We start from the raw sequence: 24101 nt of genomic DNA on the forward strand, positions 1-24101 counted from the left end.
TACATATATATAAATTAAGCATATATAAAAATACTATTACCTCCTGGCACTTTTGATTTGATTTATTTGTTTTTTCTCTATATATATCGGTGTTTCCCTTTTTTCTGTTTTAGTTTTTGTAAGCATAATTGTAAAATGTTCAACATTTGCAGTTAAAGGAAAACGTGTATATTGCATGTTAATGTTACTCAATAATAATAATAATAATAACAATAATAATAATAATAGATAAGCTAGAAAAGATTTTTAATGATTTTTAAAAAAGTCTCTTCTGCTCACCAAGCCTGCATTTATTATATTTATACAAGGTACAAAAAAAAAAAAAAAAAAAAAAAAAAAAAACGGTAAAATATTTTTACTATGTAAAACAACCATTTTCTATTTGAATATATTTTAAAATGTAATTTATTCCTGTGATTTCAAAGCTGAATTACCATCATTACTCCAGTCACATGATCCTTCAGAAATCATTCTAATATTCTGATTTGCTGCTCAAAAACATTTATTATTATTATAATGTTGAAAACAGCTGAGTAAAATTTTTTCAGGTTTCTTTGATGAATAGAAAGTTTAGCAGAACAGCATTTGAAATAGAAATCTTTTGTAGTATTACAAATGTCTTAAACATCCCTTTCGATCAATTTAAAGCGTCCTTGCTAAATAAAAGTATTAATTTCTATAATTTCTTTCCCAAAAAGAAAAAAAAAACAAAAAAACTGATACTGACTCCAAGCTTTTGAATGGTATAATGTTACAAAAGCTTATTTCAGATAAATGTTGATCTTTGTATCTTTCTATTCATCAAAAAATCCTGAAAGAAATTACTCAACTGTTTTAAATATTGATACTAATAATAATGATAATAATAATACATGTTTCTTGAACAGCAAATCAGCATGTTAGAATGATTTCTGAAGGATCACATGACACTGAAGACTGGAGTAATGATTCTGAAAATTTTGCTTTGATAAAAAGGAATAAATTATATTTTAAAATATATATAAATAGAAAACAGCTATTTTAAATAGTACAAATATTTTTCCTATTTTTTTAATAAATGCAGGCCTTGTGAGCAGAAGAGACTTCTTTAAAAAAACATTAAAAATCTTACTGTTCAAAAACTTTTGACTGGTAGTGTCTCTTCCGATGCTTATGCTATACATTTATAAATCAAGTTTTATTTTCTGATTCCAGCTTTATCATGTACTTTAACACACAACGTGTTTCTACATCAATATTTATTTTAAAAATCTATTATAATACAGTTTAAAGTCAGAAATTTTTTTTAATGTCTATTTGGACTAAATAAACAGACAAACTTTTTAATTTTACTTTTATTGAAAAGGAACTGTCAAAGATCAAACAAGACAAAAACATCACCTTTCTTTTGTAATTGTACTGAGAATAGTCAGTATGAAATATTTTTGGTCTTTGCTACATAGTTTGAAGGCAAATACGCCATCAAATGTAAACAACCAGCACAAATTTTGGATGAGTATTAAAAAAAAAAAAATCAGTGTAAAATGTAAAGACAATTCTTTTTATATCAGTGAACCAAATCCAAGTGTACAAAATGAACATTAAACACACAAACATATAAAAGTTATCTTTCTCGTACAAAAACGAACAATATATGTGATCATAAAATGAGAAATTAAAAAAAAAAAACAAATACAAAAGTCACAGCATGGTTCTGTAGCACAAGTTAACACTCCTCAACAAAAGGACATTTTTGATGCCACTCATCCACAAGGATTCAGAAACACATACTTGATAGAAGCAAAGGAGACGTTCTGTTTAAAACAACCCTGCCCTTCAACGTAACCAAGGTTATAATGACTCCTCCACTAGGTGGCACTGTATTAACACAAGGAGAAGCGATGGTCATCCTCATCAAGCTTCATGCTCTGAATTCCAGCAGCTCCACTTAAAGTGGGCTAGAGTCTTTCATTATAACGGCCCTGAGGTCTTCAGAGAGATGAGAGGAAGTCCTTCAGACCAACTTTCTTGCTCTGCTGTTTGTCTTCCAGCATAAGGATCTTCTTGAGGCGGGCGAAAGGTGAAGACTTTGCACTACCTGACTTTGATGACGACGAGCTAGGGTTTGACGATACTGACCTGAGGAAAGAAAGGATTGCATAAATAGTTTTAAAAGCTGAGCTAAAGGCTCATGCTATGCCGATATGTTATATATACGCGAACCAAGAGTAACTTACCTCGGTGTGCTACTTGGCGTTCTGTTTACCACAGATTTTGGAGTAGACCTTTTAACTGACTGTGGAGTTTTTTGTTTGCCGACACTTCCTGGGGTACTTCGGCTCTTCGACAAGGTGACCAAAAGCTCCCGATTCATTCCAGGTTGTCTGGACATCTTATTACAGGTGTGACACGTTGCCATCTAAGAGAAGAAAGCATCATGGTTAAATGGTGGTAAAATAATAAAATACGTCTTGACAGCATTCCTATGACTTTTCTGAGATTTAAAAATAATATTAAAATGATTTCTGAAGGATCATGTGACTGAAATTCAGCTTGAAATCACAGGAATAAATTACACTTTAAAATATATTCAAATAGAAAACAGTCATTTTGAATAGTAAAAATATTTTTTAAAATTTAACTGCTTTTGCAGTACTTTGGACCAAATATATACAGGCTTTGTGAGCAGAAGAGACTTCTTTAAAAACATTAAAAATCTTGCTGTTCAAAAACTTTTGACTGGTAGTGTACATGCTTAATTTTATAATGGAGATATGATATTTGCAGTTTTTCCCCTGATGACAAAGTTTGTACATAAAATTATAGATAGATTTTAAAAATTTATGTTAAAATAACAATACAAAAATAGAATAACTACTCTGGATCTTGAAAGTGAAATCATTATACTGGTATGAACAATATTTGGAATTTAATAGTGTGGACAGCCAAGTATTTCAGTCTCTCAGTTTACAAAAACAAAGTTGATTGCCCAATCCTTTCACGCTGACTAGAATCCCAGACAAAATTGCACAAATCAAACACAACAGCAATGAAATTCATTGATTAACACAAATAAAATGGTAAAACAAACACATTAAATATCTTGCTTTTTATGTTATACTGTTTTGCCAAGTTTATACCATGATGGCTGGCACTTAGGAACACTTATCTCTAGTATTTCACACATTGTGTATGAACGTGAGCTCTATATACAGCAAGGTACAGGCCACAAGTACACTGAACACATGCCAGCCATACAGCTAGAAGCTGCCAGAGACTAGCACTAAATTAAGCTGACCAACCACTGACACTTCCAAACTTCCCCTCTGACACATGACTATATACACGCACTATAATATTCTTTATACTCCTCTGACATACAATTTTAGCTTAAAGACATGAATACTTTCATTCTGCAAGAACGAAAAATTTATCAAAAGTGACACTAAAGACATTTATAATGTCTTTATAATTTCTATTTCAAATAAATGCAGTACTTTTAAAATGCATATTTAAAGAATCCTGAGAAACAAAAAAAATATATTTTAGAATACAAAAGTTACATTATAATTAGATTTCATAACATTACTGTTTTACTGAATTTCTTTTCAAACAAACACAGCTTTGGTAAGCAATAGAGACTTTTTAAAAACATTAAAATCTTATTGACCCCAATTTTAATAGTAGTTGTGCACAACAGTATAAACCTTTAAGTAGCTGATTTTAAAATGCTATACATATGGTTACTGTTGCATTACTTACTATGAGTTAGTTTTTCAGAGGGAACTGCACAAAGTTAAAACTACCTAATCTAGTATCATTCTGTGGAACTGAACTCACCGACACGAAGGCAGCCATTGCTTGTTGAGGTAACAGGTGGCTAAGTTGAAATGTAGATGATTTAAGATGATACAGGCATGTATGTGAGAGCAGCTATGTTTACTACAGCACCCTTCATGTCTGGAGATATAAAGAGGAGGAACAGCCAATCAGCTGCGGTGGGGGGCGGAGTCTGTCTGACTGGGAGTTGACTGAAAAAATGCTCTGTAACATCTGGGAAATTCTTTATGGAATTCCTCAGAAACTTGAACTGAGTCTTTAAAAAGTTACACAAATATTACCAAATATAAAGCAAACACGATTCTTTTTTTAAGTACAATTAGTTTACACTACCAATCAAAAGTTTTTGAACAGCAAGACTTCTAATGCTTTTTTTAAGGAAGTCTCTTCTGCTCACCAAGCCTTGATTCCAAGTACAGCAAAAACAGTACAATTTTGAAATAATTTTACTATTTAAAATAACAGTTTTCTATTTCAATATATTTAAAAATGTAATTTATTCCTGTCATGCAAAGCTACATTTTCAGCATCATTACTTCAGCCTTTAGTGTCACATGATCCTTCAGAAATCATTCTAATATGCAGATTTTATTATTATTACTATTATTTTTATTACTGTTTAAAACAGATAAATATGTTTTGTTTAGGATTTTTGGTGAATAGAAAGATGATCCAAAGATGAGCATTTTTCTGAAATAAAAAGCTTTGTAACATTACATTTGTAAAATTACCACCATTTATACCATTCAAAAGCTTGAAGTCAGTTTTTTTTTTTTTTTGGAAAGAAATAATAGAAATTAATACTTTTATTTAGCAAGCATGCTTTAAATCGATTAAAAGTGATGATAAAGTTATAATGTTACAAAAGATTTCTATTTCAGGTAAATGCTGTTCTGCTGAACTTTCTATACATCAAAGAAACCTGAAAAAAATTCTGATCAGCTGTTTTCAACATAATAATAAATGTTTTATGAGCAGTAAATCTTAATATTAGAATGATTTCTGAAGGATCGTGTCACTGGAGTAATGATGCTAACAATTCAGCTTTGAAATCACAGGAATAAATTGTATTTTAAAATATAGTCAAATAGAAAGTAGCTATTTTAAATAGTAAAAAATTAATTTTGGATCAAACAAATGCAAGCTTGGTGAGCAGAAGAGACTTCTTTAAAAAAAACTTACTGTTCAAAAACTTTTGACTGGTAGTGTATAACAGATCAAAACAAAGCTAAAAATCTGACATTTTAGGCAATTCTCAACTTTTAGGCCAGAACATGTCCAGAAAATTTAAGACATAAATCAAAAAAACTTAAACTGTAAAATGATCCACTCTGCTGGGTGCTTTTTACTGTTTTTGCTGTATACTCTGGATCAAACAGATGCAGGATTGGTGAGCAAAAGAGACTTCTTTAAAAAGCATTAAAAATCAAAAACGTTTGACTGGTAGTGTATACACACGGTGAAACATTGCTGCTCTGTTGTGAATATTTAACATGACTACAAATCAAACGTACCCCCTTAAAGTTTTCTATTTTCATCTTGTGAGGCTAAAAAAATATATCAAAGCTTTGGCATCTGACTAAAACGCTGACCACACTAACCGAAGAGCTTAAGAGAGAACATAATAGAGATTAAGCTAAAATAGCAAACAGCACATACTAGTTAACCACTGCTTTAAAAAGTTGAAAGGTTGTCCATATAAAGACTCTGACTCTGTCATATCCTTTAATCTCCATCACACAACTCAATCCCAAAATAGATCATTCCTCATGATCAAAATCTGCCCATTAAACAGGGTCATAAACACAATTCTCAAAGCAGAGATGTCCAACACATCCAACACATCCAACACATCCTTGGGATAAACATTGTGAAAGATAAGGAAGGATTTAGCTGGAGATGAGTGAGATAATAGAGATGTCATTCCTGACCAGTTTCTATCCCTTTGTTCCTATAAGGAAAGTTCTTAGTTGAATGACTTGCTGAAAAGGTCAGCGTAGGCCAGCTAAACTGAAATTCCATGCTGGTTCATATGGGTTTATGTTGGTGGATCAGCACAGTGGTGTTGTTCCCCAGCAAAACAAGCTGGTCCACCCAGTGGTCTTTCTTGTGAAGCCTGTTCATTAAAGAAGTAGTTCACCTCCAGAATAAAAGCATCTTGATAATTTACTCACCCCCATGTCATCCAAGATATTCATGTCTATCTTTCTTGTCGCATAGAAAATTCAGTTTTGTAGAGGAAAACATTCCAGGATTTTTCCATGTAGTGGATTTCAGTGGTGGCCAATGGGTTGAAGTTCCAAACTGCAGTTTCAGTGCAGCTTCAAAGGACTTAACATGATCCCAGCCGAGAAATAAGGGTCTTATCTAGTGAAACGATTGGTCATAAAAAAAAAAAAAGTACATTTATATACTTTTTAACCACAAATGCTCCTCTTGCACTAGCTCTGCAGTGCACATGCGTGTCTTCGCGCATTACGCAATCATGTTTGAAAGTTTACGCACAGTTAGTTCTTCGTCTTTGTACTTCAAAAAGGTAGGGTAGAGCAAAAAACTCCATCTCGTTTTCTCCTTCAACTATAAAATTGTACAACATCGTTGTTTTACCTTTTTTTGTAAAGCATCCCTCTACGGACACCTTGGCAACTGAATCGCCATTGGCTAGTAATTTTTTTTTGTTTACTCGCCAGACTGATACTATATTATACATATACATATATACATACACTGCCCTCCAAAAGTTTGGAAACGCCCTAGAAAAGTGTGGTTTTGGACAATAATAGCATGAATCCTTTTTGTGTGCTGACCAAAAATCTTTTAAAAACCTGGGCCAAGTTTAAACCAGTAACCAGGCATCACAGCTGGCAAGGGGGCATGTCTGACTTTGACATGTATATATTTCCATTATTATGTAATCAAAATGAAAATTATTATTGCTGGTCTTCAGTGATAATGTCAAGTTACTTTAATGTATTTGCACCAAAAAATGATAAGGATTTATGCTGATATTGTCCAAAACCACACTTTGCCAGGTGTGTTTCCAAACTTTTGGAGGGCAGTGTACGTACATACATATATAATGTTTGTTAAATTGCACAGCTTTTTAAATATCTGAAAGTACACTCTTAACATCTGTAATTAGAATTAAAACTTGGTATGAATGCATATTATTCATTTTAACTGAACTTACGAATGGTGGTGGTGCTGTTTTGGAAAAAAAAAAAAAGTGAAAAAACTAACAATAAAACTGATAATAATAATATTAATAATAATTATTATTTTTATTATTATCATACTACTATTCTACTATTAAGAACAAAATAAAACGCACTAAGGATTAATGAGCTGCTGGGTTCATAAATATTTACCAGATCAGGTTGTGTGTGTTCACTTGAACTGATTTGCTGAAATAAAAACAGGGACGATAATAGGTGAGCACCAACCAATTACATTGTCGTTTGCGCATTAGTCCCGCCCACTACCGAAGAAACCGGCAGTTCCTAAAAGCTGAATTTTGGCAGAAAAATACGTCAAAGAATAACGTTTACATGTAGCGTGTCAATTCAGCATGGTCGCCTCTCGCTCTCTCTTTGTGTGTGAGACAAAGCGACAGCGAGTCGTGCACCTTCACACTAGAGTTTACGGTACGTCAAATACAGGTGCGCTGCGCATCCATTGAAATGAACTGAAAAATAACAGATCGCTTGACAGAACGAAACTCTAAAGTGCTCAGTCAGTGTTCGGTGAGTGAAAATATATCTGTGCTAAACTTATACTTAGCGTCCAACTCACACACTGGCGAGTAAAATCTGAGAATTTATCTATCATTTATCGTTTAGTCACCCAGAGTAAAGAATTAGTCGCATATGCGAGTGATTTACTCGCAATGTAGAGGGTTGCAAAGGGCGTTTTTTTGCACGTTCGCTTTGTAAACACCTTGCCAATATTATCATGTAATGCACGAGGTCAGGCTAGTGCAAGATGAGAATTTGTGGTTTAAAAGTTTACTTTTTTTTGTTTTAAGAAAATGGGCAAACGTTACGCTAGATAAGACCCTTATTCCTCGACTGGGATCGTGTAAAGCCCTTTGAAGCTGCATTGAAACTGCAATTTGGACCTTCAACCCGTCGAGCACTACTGAAGTCCACTACATGGAGAAAAAACCTGGAATGTTTTCCTCAAAAACCTTAATTTCTTTGCAGCTGAAGAAAGAGACAAACATCTTGGATGGCATGAGGGTGAGTAAATTATCAGGAAATCTTTATTCTGGAATTGAACTAATCCTTTAAGGAATTCATGCTAGTTACGCCAGTTAAGAAGTCTGATGGGAACAACAACAAAACAACGTGTGATCACCAAAACTGAGATTTCCAACAGAAGTAACTTAAATTACCATGGAAATCATTTTGATTTATACCTCAGCTAATAAAAATGACCCAAAAATAGGACTCTTGGTTACCAGTGTTCTTGAAAATATCTTTTTTAGTGTTCCACAGAAGTCATCAACTTGTTTGTGAAAATGCTATTTATGCTGGCAAGACATCTTATAATGCCTCATATACTATAAATAAAGCTTCAATGACTTCCTTTCTTCTGTAAAACACTAAAAAAGAAATTTTTAAGAATGTTGGTAAACAAGAGTTCTATTGATATATGCAAGGCAGTGAGAATTCACAAGCCTTTATCAAGCATGTTTATGCTGGCGAAAACCCCATGGCTCCCTTGTGAGAGATTCATGCAGTCAGTTCACAGCAGCTGTCAAGAGAGCGGAAGCAAATAGAGAGTGCAAAACAAAGCTGGAATGACTGTATATAGATTAATCCAATGCAGGGTGAAAGGTCATGAATGGATACTTCTGATGAAATCCGAAAGCTTTCTGACCCCGCATAGACAGCAACATAACTGACACGGACCACAGCAGTGGTCCAACCTTAATTTTATGAAGAATCCTTTTTGTGCTTAAAGAAAACAAAAACAACTTTTTTTCAGCTATTTCTTCTCTTCCACGCATGGCAAAGACCGACACGGAAGGGAAGAAACTGTTGAATAAAGTCGTTATTTTTGTTTATCTATAACAGATACTTCGAAGGATGTGAGATACATAAGCTCTCAATTTCTAAACATTTTCTGACACGTTGCCTCTCTCTCTTACACACTCACACACACACACACACACATATATCAGTCCAGCAGATGGGCTTGTTGTGTTCTATTAATAGTCCAGGATCCTGAAATACCCTCAACCCAGCAGCCACAAGCCGTGCTAGACTGTCGTCTCTGACCTTGCTGCTGAGATTCTAGATGCCACAGCTGCCCTTGATATGCAAGCCTGATGCTCAGCTATTGATATGTGGAGACCCATCTGCTTTCCAGGACGATCGATCTGCGGAACGCCCATCCCCCTTGACCAAAGATGGAAAAGCTGCATCACTGATTCACTCCCTGAGGGAAAACAGGATGTCACACACATCAAGCATAACCTGCATCAAACGCATGCTGGAAAAAGCCAAGGCTGCCGGCGCATATGCTTCTCAAAATGTTGAAAGATGCACATGCAACATCTGAGCTTCCTGTTGGAGGTATGGAAGCTTTCCAATCCAAAGGTGACGATAACAAAGGAACTGGAAATGCACGTACAGCAGCAGAGGCTGCGCTGCATAAAATGTGCATAGTGTTTATCTTAAATAGGACATGAAATGTGATTAGTGCAACACAAATCATGTTTAATTTACTATGCCAAAGAATCTTTTGGCAACGATGCTCAGATGGTGCACCATTTTCATTAGATTTTTACAGTGGGTATCCATGCATCCGTGACCCACAAGCCCTTTTGCAACAGAAAAGGAGTTGAATAAAGTTGTTATTTTTGACGTCACATGGACTATTTTAATCAATGTCCATAATACCTTTTTGGGCTTTGAACGTGGTAGTTGCATTGCTGTCTATGCAGGGTCAGAAAGCCTATTCTATTTATTCCTCAGATACACAGTTATATTTAGTATCCATGAAGCATTACAAAAGAGCAAAATCACCTCGCCGTTCATGCTAAAAATGATACACTGGTGAACTCAGGTTTTACTCAAATCCATATACTACATGTGTTTGGGAAGATGAAACAGGCATTAATCCAACTCAGGCCAACAAGCATATAAAAGGATACTTCAAATAACCTGCTAAAGACCTGGCAGAGCTGTCACAAGCCACAGCATGTCAAGCATTTCACTGCTACAGACTGCGTGGCTCTGACTGATTTCAAAGTTCACGGCCAAGAGCTTCCACTCAACGACAAATACCACAATTTAACAGGCGCCATCACCTGGAATCAACTCATTTACACCCACCACAATGATTCACCCAATTAGCATTTTTTCAACAATAAACCTATTAACCTTGATGCTTCAAGTTTTACTTTGCAGAATTTTCTATGAGGTTTAATGATAAAATAAAAATCCATCAGTGTGATGCTGTGATGTAAGCATTTAGATTTGTACAGCAAACCATTTTAATGAAAAATAGAACAGGACATTTCAAAGGCCAGATTTAAAATGTTTAGGAACACTTCTAAATTTGTTTGCCAGCTACTAGACTTGATGGACAATAATCATTTAGAGATGATGGATGAGAACTTACATACAGGTTAAAACAAACAATGTACTGCAAATTAACTAAAAAAAAAATAGTAGTGTTATTATAAACTAAATATTTTGTCTATTGCTTGCACACTACTGTTCAACTGGGGTCAGTAAGATTTTACATTTTTGAAATAAGTCTTTAATGCTTATTAAGTGTATATTTATTTGATTAAAAATACAAAATAGTAATATTTTGATATACTATTACAGTTGTAATTTAACTTTATTGCAACTCTTTTCCATTTGAATATATTTTAAATGTAATTTATTCCTGTAAAGACAAAGCAGAATTTTCAGCAACATTATCCCAGTCTTAGTGTCACATGACCTGTCAGAAATCATTCTGATGTGCTGATTTGGTGCTCAAGAAACATTTACAGTTATTATTAATGTTGAAAAAAGTTGTACTTCATATTTTTCATGTGAGAATCTGCCAAAATCAAGTCTCAAGTTCACTAGAATGACAAATTGTTCTTCATCTCAAAATACAGTGGAGGTCAAAAGTTTACATACACCTTGCAGAATCTGCAAAATGTTAATTATTTTACCAAAATCTAGGCTCCAGAGGGAAACCCAATGCATTAAAAGCTTCTGTAGCTTCTGAAGGGCAGTACTAAATTAAGAAAAAAAAAAAAAAAAACTTTGGCAAAATAAGAAAAATGTACACGTCTTCCTTCTGTTCAAAAGTTTTCACCCCCAGCTCTTAATGCATCGTTTTTCCTTCTGTAATAGTTGTAATAGTTCCTTCTGTAATCAGTCCCTCAGTTGTCCGCAGTGTGAAAAGATGGATCTCAAAATCATACCTTTACATACCATTGTTAGAATAGGGTTCAAATACACAAAAATGCTGAAAAACCAAAGAATTTGTGGGACCTGAAGGATTTTTCTGAAGAACAGCAGGTAGTTTAACTGTTCAGGACAAACAAGGATGAACAACTATCACTAAACAAACAAACTAAAAAACACAACTGTGGAATATTCAGGTAACAACACAGTATTAAAAATCAAGCGTATGTAAAATTTTAAACAAGGTCATTTTTATAAATTCAACTATTTTCTCTTGTGGACTTTATGTAAGTGTCTAAATCCTTCATTCACATCAGTACTAGATAAATAATATGCATTTTGTATGATACCTCTTATTTGGGTAAAATAATAACCATTTTGCAGATTCTGCAAGGCGTATGTAAACTTTTAACCTCAACTGTAGATATGAGGCTATTTATGTTCAATTCAATTTGACAAATCATCTATTCAAAGCTGACAAACAGAGAAAGATGATCTTCCATGACCTCCATAAAAGAAATTATTCCCTTGAAAGTGGCCTTAAAGCTCTTTCCCTTACAGCTAACATTGTCTTGTTTACCATATTATGGAAAAAGAAGACACAGTTAATGAATATGAACTCTGCTGACATTGGCTGCTAATCAAGTGCATTATTGGTCTTGGCAAAATCTTCCTCTCCCGCAGACAAACACACGCCAACAATGCGTACAGAATCTAGCAGTCTAACGCCTACCACTACACCCCCAGAACCACGAGTCTCATACAGCGTGCAGCTATGCATCTGTGTGCATCAGCACGTACACCTCCGTAACGCTGCTTTTGAGGGTTAAATACTTCTACAAATAACAACATTTCAGTAAATTGATCCAGTCACACTTCAAAAGAGCCTCTGAAAATGGGAACTTTCCCACTCTAAATCATCTTAAGCGGATCTTCCTGGCTCTCAGATCAAAGTCATCTGAGGCTAAACGAATCACTATAAAAGGAGCGTTTCTGTGTCTGATTAATGTCTTTCTGTCAGATGAATGATAATGTGATAGTCTAAAACCATCTCTCTAAAAATGGAAATCATACTCCTAGATAAACGTCCAAACATTTTAAGTGTTTAATTGTGCTCTACCGTCTTCTAAGAGTGCATCGGTACTAAAGCGCATTCATATAGGCCATATAAGTGCAGTCAGTGAGAACTGCTTTTAGGGTCACATCAATGATTCTGTCTGTGTCTACTGAAAGCGCAGCAAACAAAGAGAAATATAGGTTTGTTTTCAAAGGAACATTTGATTACCACAGACTAAAGTTTCACCTTGTCCCTCAGTTTGTTAAAAGAAATACTTGAAATGTATTTATGGTGCTGCATTTTGCAATGCAAAAAACGGATGGAATTGTGGAATCCAGTCATAAAAATGGAATTTATTGTATAACGCATCATGGAATGTCACAGAATTTGCTAAATGTTGGATGAATTAATTAAAAGTAGGTTAGTATACTAAAATCAAAATGCGATATGGACTAGTGTCTGTCAATATTAACCCTTGTATGGTGTTCTCAGACTCTCTCTCTCACACATATTCACACATACACACACATAAACACACATACACACACTAATAGCAGGCCCAGACAATAGGGGGACAGAATAAAGTTACACAGGACCTAACATTTCCACTCTTTTATTGGCCCCGGGTCCAGTGGACCCGAACATCCTGTGTGTGTAATATAAGTGAGCGGTCATTGAAACTTTGTTCTGATATATGTTCTTCACAGAAAATGAGCCAAGGCCAATGAGTATGAGCTTTGGTGTATCTTTGGAAAACTGGTCCCACAGACCCGAACACCATACAAGTAGGGCTGTGAACGATTAATCGCGATTAATTGCATAAAATAAAAGTTTAAGTTTGCCTAATATATGTGTGTGTACTGTGTGCAATTATTATGTATATATAAATACACACAAATTAATGTGTATATATATGAGAAATATGTTATTAATATACAAAATGATTTTATTTATATATAATATAAATTATATAAAAATTATAATACATATGCTTGTAAATATTTCTTAAATGTATACATGAATGTGTTTGTATTTATATATACGTAATAATTATACACAGTACACACACATATATTAGGCAAACTCAAACTTTTATTTTGTATGCAATTAATCGCGATTAATCGTTCACAACCCTACATACAAGGGTTAAGCTGCAGAAATGCTATTTAAATATGAATCTTTCATGTTCTACATGTCTCTGCACTGTAAAAGAAGGGTGCATAAGCGCAGTTTTGTTTAGTACACACATACTGAAGCACATGTGATGCTTGTGGTGTTTTCAGCCTTTGCTGCCTCAATATATGAGTACATGAACACAAACATAATCTCTAGAACTGCTCTGAGAGTCACTTTATGAGCATTTTACCATTTCGTTTGAGAAATACTATCAACAAATCATACACAAACAGCAACCTGTCAAAATAAAAGTTTGGTTTAACTTGAAGAAACTGTGACAGAAACATATTACTTGACGTAATAACACTGCTTTTTTTTAAGGATTATTTACTAGAAAAATTATTTACCAGAATTTATTTACCAGAAAAATGTAAATACACAACACAGTATTTCTGAAGGAAATTACTAAATTTTATTATATATATATATATATATATATATATATATTTTTTTTTTTTTTTTTTTTTTTTTTAATCAAATAATAATTAAAATAATAAATCAATTAATTAGAGATGCTTGAGGGACTTTTTAATTTTGATTATTAAAAAGTAATGAAACTATTAAAATATTAAAATGGAATCCAGAAAATTAATGGAAAACACAGAATATGGAAAAAATAAATACGAAATTAAAAAAAGTAATTTTAAAAAGTATTTCCGGGCTTTACTAAATTGCTGTTAAACGGTGTAAGTTTCATGATTCCAATTAATTAGACATGCTTTTTGATTCATATTTTTTTTAAATGTAACAATTATAACATAGTCTAGAAAAATTAAAATGGAAAAAATGGAATCCAGAAAAAATGAAATGGGAAAAAAAAACAGAAATTGGGAAAAATCTTAATTCTTAATAGTCTTAATTTATGCCCACTTTTGAAAATGTATTACTATATACACACACTACTGTTCATATAATGAACTGTTTTAAAATATTTTAAACAAAATAATTTATGCTCAAATGATAATAAACAATGTATTACAAATGTGCAAAACAGTGTGGTGTTATTATAAATGGAATAGAATATTTTACATTTAAATAGAATATTTTTCAATATTTATTTTTACACTACTATTCAAGTTTGGGGTCAGTAAAATGTATCTGAAAGAAAGCTCTAATTATTTATTCAAAAATACAGTAAAAATAATGTATTATGAAAATTATTACAATTTTAAAAAGCTATTTCATATTTGAATATATTTTAAAATGCAATTCATTTCTGTGATGTCAAAGCTGAATATTCAGCATCATTACTCCAATCTTCAGTGTCACATGATACTTCAGGAATCATTCTAATATGCTGAAGATTTGAAGAAACATTTCTTCTTATTTTTGAATACTGAAAGCAGTACTGCTTCTTAATGTTTTTGTGGGAACCACAAAAGCTTTCACTATGAAAAAAAATGTTTACTGTCTCTTCTGACTATTTTAAATGGTAGAGACTAACATTTTGAACTTTTGAGCCGTAGTGTACATATATGGCAACACAGTGTTTGTTCCTCCTGGTTTAAATTCATCCACCTAATCTAATCTCAAGTCACTCAGGAATGGGCAGAATAGTTATTATGGCAGCATTAGAGGACATAAAACAGGTGGACGTGACCTCACCAGAGCATTGGAGGCCCTTTTAAACTTCTGAAGTTTTACAGTCTGTTCTGCGCTTAGTCTCCTTCCTGCCGCCTCCTTCCTCAGAAGTTTTCCAATCTTCGCCGTGGGCTTCCGCTTGGGCCGCAGACGCGTGTGATGATTGCCCAGTTGTCGCCACTGAAAGCAGAAGGGGCAGATCATAGACACCGGCAGGGCAGCGTCTGGAATGGAGAGAGAAATACAGTACAGGTTTTTGGCATGGCAACTGGTTAAAATAAAACAGGTGATGCTATGCTCTATTCTGAGGACGCTTTGGCATTTTGGACTTTGGAAAATAGCTTTTCCGATATGTGGTCATCCTACTCCGCTGTCGGGCTGACTTTGAGGTTTGTGAAGGCTGTAGAGATTATTCTAGTTTTACATTATGAAATGTGGTCAGACTTTCAAAACCAACTTTCTATTCTATTGCCTACAAGAACTTGGGAGTATATTAAAATAAGCAGTTTAAAATGCCATAGAGTCTATTAATATAATAACAAAGCTGAAACTTACCAGTGCTCTGATGCCTTTGCCTGTAATAAAAAAAAAGCAGTAAAAGAGTTAGTCTTTAAATCTCAGACTCAAATATCGCAGCTTATGAATCATTTATGGGCTTGCAAAAGGTCTTGCGCCCAACCTGATGAAGTAACACTGCGGTTTGTTTATATCTTATAGATTCCTACATGCAGGGTGAAAACTCTGCGAAAGACTATGAATAAAAAAAGATATTCTTCTCCAGTGTTGCTGTATGATACACTCAGTATTCTGTCAAATACTAAAACAAAAAATTCCCAGGAAGCCTCAGTAAGAAATTCAAAGACACTGAGGTCAAAGTGCTGTACACACAGCCTGTCTGTGGTCTGAACTCATGACCATGACTTCTCAGGGTCTTCGATTTCCCCGCGAGACTTTGTGTGTGTGCATCTTATTTTGGGACATGATGCCGTTCTGCCTATCTCCTTTATCTAAGCTTCATAATCCCGTCTAAAATTAGTTCACATTGCTAAAAGCTATGTGTTATTATTGTGTGGCACGTGCATGTTAAGGGGGGCAGGGGTTTTAATTCTAATCATCCACTGCCTCATCATCTGCAACTGTTTGTGATGCCACAGCGGATGTTTCACAGCATGCCACAGAGCCGGGACAGACCCTTTGTTTTCAATAAGAAGACATGGAGCTATTATCTGGGTAGTGATGAAGTGCAAATGAAATCATTCCTGCTCGCTATAAAGTCTAAAATAAATGTCAGGCAAACACATTACAAACAAAAACAAATTCATCTGTGCCACAAACATTCTCTTTATTGTGCCTAGGGCTGCACTCGACTCAATTCTTCTGGTTGACTAGTAGTCGTTCATTTTAAGCATTAGTCAACTAATTGCATGTTTATTAATAAACCATTTAAATCATAATAATGAGATTTGAATTGCCTACGTAGTCTAATAAACGCTCAAGCGTGCACTGGCAGAAGTAATGATTATGAATGTGTCAGAGAGAAACAGTAAGGAGGCTGCATTAACTTAAGTTATTGATAAACTAGTGTTTTTGGCTTAAGAGATGAAGTCAGTGACACTGACTCTTCATCTTTGCAGTAGTGATGCATCTGTATGCATGTTTCATGCAGATTACATGATCTGAGAATATTTTTCTATTTGAATTGGTTCATTTAAAAGTAGACATTTTGCTCTCTATAGATGTATTTTTTTCATGTCTGTAAGGCAAGTATACATGGAGTTTTGCCAGGGCGGCAGAAAGCACATTTTGTTTGCTTTCATTATTTTACAAAAGCGCAATGCTTTGTTGTTATTGTGAGCACACACAAATAGACATAAGTGAGTCTTAACAGATTTGAAATATGCATTACTCTTATCTGTATGACCAAAAATGGAGTATTTTAAATGAGAAGGCCACTTCCAGAGCAACAATTCACAAATAATTTACTCACCCCCTTGTCATCCAAGATGTTCATGTCTTTCTGGTTAAAATTATGGTTTTTGAGGAAACATTTTAGGATTTTTCTCCATTTAATAAACTTCATTGGTGCCCTGATTTTGAACTTCCAAAATGTAGTTTAAATGCAGCTTCAAAGGGCTCTAAACGATCCCAGCCCAGGAAGAAGGGTCTTATCTAGCAAAACAATTGGTCTTTTTTTTGTTTTTTCAGAAATCTTTTTTTTTACTTTTTAAGCACAAAAGCTAATGTAGCACAGGCTCTGGGATGCGCGTCCACGACGCTACGTACTATTGAATCACGTCGAAAGGTCACGTGGAACGTAGGCGGAACTACAGACCCAGTGTTTACAAAGCAAACGCACAAAGACTAAGAAAGTGCAAGTATGTTTGTAAACACTGTTTACAAACAAAAAGGTACAATGATGGCTTCCTCTCAAGTTGTAGGAGAAAATAAGATGGAGTTTTTCGGCATACTCAGTACATAGACGATGAACTTACAAGTGATTCGTAGTAGTGATGGAAAGTTCGGATCATTTTACCAACTCGGACCTTTGAGTCTCGTTCAGCAAAATGAACAAGTCTTTTTTCGAGTCATATCGTTCATTTTAGCAAAATATAATTAAAATGTTACGTGTTACTTCCCTAAAACATCTACTGCTTACACAAACGTTGATCACACTACAAACAAGACAAAACTATAATGCTACAAATACAGAAAAGATGAATTCATTGTTTACCTGGATCTTTAGTCTATGATTAGCTCTCACCTCTTATCTGACAAGTTTTCGGGTTTGAGTCGTTCATTCATCACGTGAACTAATTCCAGTACAAAACCTAATAGGATGTTGCGCATGCGTGACTGAACGAATCACTCCCCGAGACACTCGTTCTTCCCAAGTCACATTAAAGGTTTGTTCAAAATAAACGAATAGTTTGAGAACGACCCATTACTAATTCGTAGCACTGTGGACGCGCATCCCAGAGTCTGTGCTACACAAGTTTTTGTGCTTTAAAAGTATATACATTTTTATTTTTCTAAAAAAATTACCGATCGTTTCACTAGATAAGACCCTTCTTCCTCGACTGGGATCATTTAGAGCCCTTTGAAGCTGCATTTAAACTGCATTTGGAAGTTCAAAATCGGGGCACCAGTGAAGTCCATTATCTGGAGAAAAATCCTGAAATGTTTTCCTCAAAAACCATAATTTCTTTATGACTGAAGAAAGAAAGACATGAACATCTTGGATGACAAGGAGATGAGTAAATTATTTGTAAATTGTTGTTCTGGAAGTGAACTTCTCCTTTAAGAGCAAGTGAGTGCACCAGCACCTCCATCTGTCATGCAGGAAGAGCGCTACTATTCAGCTTCCACACTCCACTTCCACTAATAATTACACACAATACACACACATATATTAGGCAAAACTTTTATTTTGTATGCAAATAATCATGATTAAGCGTTTGACAGCCCTACCCAAAAATTTGTGATCATTTACTGACCCTCGTTCATCGAGTCGCTCCGAATCTGTATGAGTTTCTTTCTTATGTTGAACATAAAAGAAGATGCTTTTTTAACTGAAAGTTGTACATGTGCAGAATGGGAAATAAAGCTCTACTTTTATTTATTTGTTTATTTCATTCATCTGTTTTTATTATTTTGATTAATTTTAAAGCTTTTCTTAAACTTTCTGATAAGTATTTATTTGTTTATTTCATTAAGGTTTAATTGTATTAAAGATTTGTTTTCATTGTTTCATTCATTTTGTTTCACTGTTATTAGTTATTTGGCTTTGAAAGAAAAACACACAGAACCTCTTTTATTTTGTTTGTTTTGAAGAAAATGTATTTCTAATTTATTTTTATGGAACTGATTTGTTTAATTGCACTAAAGCTTGTTTAATTCTAAATGGGTGTTTTGTTTAATTTGATTTTTTCCCTTTTTAACTAAGAGAAAAATATACAAAAGGCACTTTTATTTATTTATTTATTTACTTATTGTTGTGGTAACACTTTACAATAAGGTGTCATTTGTTAACATTAGTTAATGTATTAACTAACAATGAACAATACATTTATTACTCTATTAATTAATCTTTGCTAATGTAAGTTAACAAAAATAAAGTCATTCATTGTTTGTTCATGTTAGTTCACAGTGCATTAATGTTAAACAATTTTAATAATGCATTAGAAAATGCTGAAATTAACTAAGATTAATAAATGCTGTAGAAGTAGTTCATTCTTAGTTCATGTTAACTAATGTAGTTAATAAATGTTAACTAATGAACCTTATTTTAAAGTGTTACCATTACTGTTATAATTTCAGGATTTTGTCTGCTTTTACTCTTTCGTTTTATTTATATATTTGCTTTTCTGGAAGAAGGAAAAAAAAGAAAGGAAACAACCACCCAGCACTGCCACTGCCTACTAAAGGCATGCAAAACCACCGCATGACTTCTTCCCTGTGGTAATCTAATTAAAATAATTGACCTAGTAATAATCCAGCTCCTTTTAAGTGCTCTCAGAACAAAGATAAAGAACATTTTAATTCAGTTTACAATGTGCTGCCGCAGCACGATAAAATCAACAAAGACTAAACTCTTTCTAAATCACCTGAGATAAAAATCAAGAAAAAGAATAATGCCCCTATTACAGTCCGCCAAATACTCCAGCGGACACAACAGCCTATCCCTATCGATGTGCCTGGTGGCAAAAGACAAAAGTCTTACACTGACAGCTGTGGAAGATATTAAGAGTGAGCTTATCACAAGTGGTTTATAAATCTTTGCACACTTCATCAAGAAGGGATCTCATGGCACGCATACTTTAGACAAAAGATTCCAGTAATTTATGTACATGTACGTCGTGAGTCACTGCATATGTACCATGTACTCGTCTCGCAGTGCACAACAAGCCAACTAACGCTCAAAGCATGCAGTGCACTGACCTAGAACATGTGGTTGGGAAATATCTAATCCAAGAAAAACATGCCAAGGCTAAGTGTCATTTATCTTCACTCACTCTGCTGCTAGCACTACCCAAAACACCATGCGATTCAGAACAGCCTGCATTTACTTGATCCAAAAATAAACAGAAAAAGCAGTAATAGTCTGAAATATTTGTACTATTTAAATTAACTTCTTTCTATTTGAATATATTTTAAATGATCATTTATTCCTGTGATCAAAGCTACATTTTCAGTATCATTACTCCAGTCTTCAGTGTCACACGATCCTTCAGAAATCATTATAATATGCTGATTTGCTGATTTTATTATTATAAATATTTAAAACAGTTAAGTACATTTTTTCAGAATTCTTTGATTAATAGAAAGATTCGAAGATCAGCATTTATCTGAAATAAAAAGCTTTAAATTGATCAAAAGTGAGGATAAAGACATTTAAAATGTTACAAATGATTTCCATTTCAGATAAATGCTGTTCTTCTGAACTTTTTATTCATCAAAGAAACTTAAAAAAAAAAAAAAAAAAAAAAAACATACTCAGCTGTTTTCAACATAGTAATAATAATAAATGTTTTTGAGCAGCAAATCAGAATATTAGAATGATTTCTGAAGAATCATGTGACTGGAGTAAAGATGCTAAAAATTCTTTGAAATCATAGGAATAAATTACATTTTAAAATATACTCACACAGAAAATTGTTATTTTAAACAGAAAAAATATTTCATAATTTTACCGTTTTTGCTGTACTTTGGATCAAATAAATGCAGGCTTGGTGGGCAGAAGAGACTTCTTTAAAAACATTATAAATCTTACTGACCAAAAACTTTTGACTGGTAGTAGTTGATTTAGTTGCTCTGGAAATGAACAGATGACACTTCTGATAAGTGTCTTATGATCTAGATACGAATAATTATTAAAAAATATCTTAAATGAAGCTGTAATGCTGTTAATTTGGATTCGTTGGAATTTATTGTTACACTAAAACACTGGTTTAAGCATTTCAAAACAGCATTTCCATTCAAATATGTTCTGGTTGATTAATATGGGATTTCAGCAGACATCAGACATTCTCCATCCACTTTCATTATTAAAAAAAAAAGTGTTTAATGATGATTAACAACAGTAAACAAAACCTGATAAAAATAAACAACACACTGTTTAGCTGATGAGATTTGGGCACACGTGTTTTTAATTTCATCATCTTGATGGTGCATTTCTGAAATTGATGCTATTATATCCACACATGCGTAAATATGATGACTGGAACTGCATCTGAAAATATCACTAAAACACTTTACACTATCTGGGATAACCACAAAGTTTACAGAAGATTTACTGAAGAAATGACATAGAAAGAAAGTATAATTCTCAGTATGGAGCCAGTATTTATTCTCTAAAGAACAGCAGCTAACAATGCCATTAATGCAGCTATTCAACAGGAAATAATAGATCACAGGTACTGCCATTTTTTTCCAAGCACTGTTTTGGAAAATTGCTCTTGAGTAGCCGCAATTTATTCTCAAGTGAGAAAAGTGCATAATTTTAGGTTTAAAAAAATATGACATAGCCCAAAACACAGATAGAAATAAATTTCAATGACCTGATTGCAAAACAATGTTGCACAAATATTAATATTATTAACAATAACAATAATCATTATTTTTTATTAACAATTATTATTGCTGATGATGTTGTTGTTGTTGTTGTTACTATAAAAAATAAGACTGGTTTTTATTGAACACTGGTTTTATTTTATTTTCATCAAGATGCTGACCAGGCATATAACATTTTCATTGTTGTAGCTTAGTAGCCTATATACACTACCAGTCAAAAGTTTTTGAACTGTAAGATTTTTTAATGTTTTGTAAAGAATTCTCTTTATTATTAAAAACAGTTGAGCACATTTTTTCAGGATTCTCTGATGAACAGAAAGATCAAAAGATTAGCATTTATCTGAAATAAAAAGCTTTTGTAAGATTACACTATACCATTCAAAAGCTTGGAGTCAGTACAACTGTTTTTTTTTATTATTATTATTATTATTTATTTTATTGTTTTTGAGGGGGGGAATTACAGGAATTAATACCTTTTTTAGCAAGGATGTTTTAAATTGATCAAAAGTGATGATAAAGACATTTATAATGATACAAAAGATTTATATTTCAGCAAGTCAGAACATTAGAATGATTTCTGAAGGAACATGTGTCTGGAGTAACGATGCTAAAAATTCAGCTTCGAAATCATAGAAAAATATTACATTTTAAAATATATTAAAATAGAAAATAGTTATTTTAAACAGTAAAAATATTTCAAAATTTTACTGTTTTTGCTGTACTTTGGATCAAATAAATATAGCAGAAGAGACTTTTCAAAAACTTCTGACTGGTAGTGTATTTATATCTAAAAGCAGAAAAAATAAAAAAACAAATAAAAAAATAATAATATTATATATATATATATATATATATATATATTTATTTATTTATTTATTTCAATTTTTTTTTTTTTTTTGCATACAATTTATCTGATCTAAATATACAAGGTATTGATCATATAAATAATATCTCTAAATGTAACACAACGTGCATTATAAAGTGTTACAGAAGAGTAGCCTGTCATCTACTGGTAACTTTATCGCATTACAGCAGAAACAGGCGTGGAGCATGAGGCGTACAGCAGCTTCAAAATCCACACTAATTATGATACGTATAATATGTACAGTTGATGAATACTGAAAAGTACTTACATGAGAAAGCGCGACTGTTCCGGGCAAATGTCTCTGTAAAGCAGAGAAGCGTTAAATAAGAATCTCTGAGTCATCGACTGTGCTTGAACAGCCATACTGCCAACAGCCTTTGGGCAAAAACCCCAGCGTTCAAACTTATAACAAATGCGGCCTTAGCAGATTATAGTGGTCAATAATAAAAGGTACTGGAAAAATAACGTGCGTTTTCTTGATCCGGCGTGACTATAGGAAATACCGGAGTCTTGACTTCAAAGTTACCCACAATACCTCAAATCGCGCGAGGAATTATGGGAGTGTGAGTTTTTTAACGACTCGTATTGTACGCGGGTCCTCAGAGATTGATTGCTCCAATAACGACATACAATATCCTTTATTTACACTGTAGCTATTGCTGAGGGAGTTTATCTCATCCAGCGCTATACACTGCATTTACATCCACAACAGCACTATCATTTTAGTCACATTTCGGGATGTTTCATTTTTTCCTACTGCACACCGTCATTTAATATACGTAGGCTACTACTAAATAGAACTGTAATATTACTGCATAATATTTTAATTCGCCTGATTTTTGCTAATGTACAGTGTTACAATAACCTTTAGTCTAAGGGCTTGATCAAATACTTGCGGCAAAACAATTAAGAATATAGTTTAAAGGGGGAAAAAAAAGAGTTATCTTAATCCACAGAGTTTACAGTTAAGGTCAAGATCTTTAATAATAATCATAATCACAAACATAACCATAATTATACATAAATAAATGAACAATAGCTACATAATATAATATACTATAATATATTGATAATATATCTAAATATTAGCTCGAATTATTTATTATTTGGTATTGTTATTATTATAATAATTCATTTTAACATTATTATTATTAAAACTTTCATTTATTTTGCCAAACAATAATATAATAATGGCAATAATAATCATTGTGTAATAATAATAATAGGCCTAATAAGAATAATCATCATCATCATCATCATAATCCTAGTCATTATCATAATTACAAACATAAGCATAACCATAATTAGAACCATAATTATAAGAACCATAATATTATACAATATTATAATATAATATATTGATAATTGTTTATTATTTTTATTGTTATTATAATAATAAATAATTTTATCATTATTATTATTAAAGATCTTCATTTATTTTGACAAATAATAATAATAATAATAAATAACAAAAAGTATTATTTTTTTCCAAATTTAACAAATAATTATTACCATATAATATATTAAATAATAATATTTAATTTTAACATTATTATTATTATTATTATTATTATTATTAAAGTTCTTTTTTTGACAAATAATAATAATAATGGCA

The 24101-nt window shown here is 32.9% G+C and overlaps 1 protein-coding gene across 1 annotated transcript; it reads right to left on the minus strand.

The window, feature by feature from the left end:
• Positions 1-1326: 1326 nt before the first annotated feature.
• On the minus strand, positions 1327-23018 carry c19h18orf21 (chromosome 19 C18orf21 homolog). The gene is made up of 5 exons (XM_051137594.1): positions 22755-23018; positions 15607-15626; positions 15076-15275; positions 2217-2398; positions 1327-2118 (listed from the first exon to the last, which is right to left on the minus strand). Exons 1-5 carry the CDS (start codon positions 22847-22849, stop codon positions 1971-1973), a joined length of 645 nt encoding a protein of 214 aa, XP_050993551.1. The 5' UTR covers positions 22850-23018; the 3' UTR covers positions 1327-1970.
• Between the last annotated feature and the right edge of the window lie 1083 nt (positions 23019-24101).

The sequence above is a fragment of the Labeo rohita genome, chromosome 19 (genome assembly GCF_022985175.1).
Source record: "Labeo rohita strain BAU-BD-2019 chromosome 19, IGBB_LRoh.1.0, whole genome shotgun sequence".
Taxonomy (NCBI): Eukaryota; Metazoa; Chordata; class Actinopteri; order Cypriniformes; family Cyprinidae; genus Labeo; species Labeo rohita.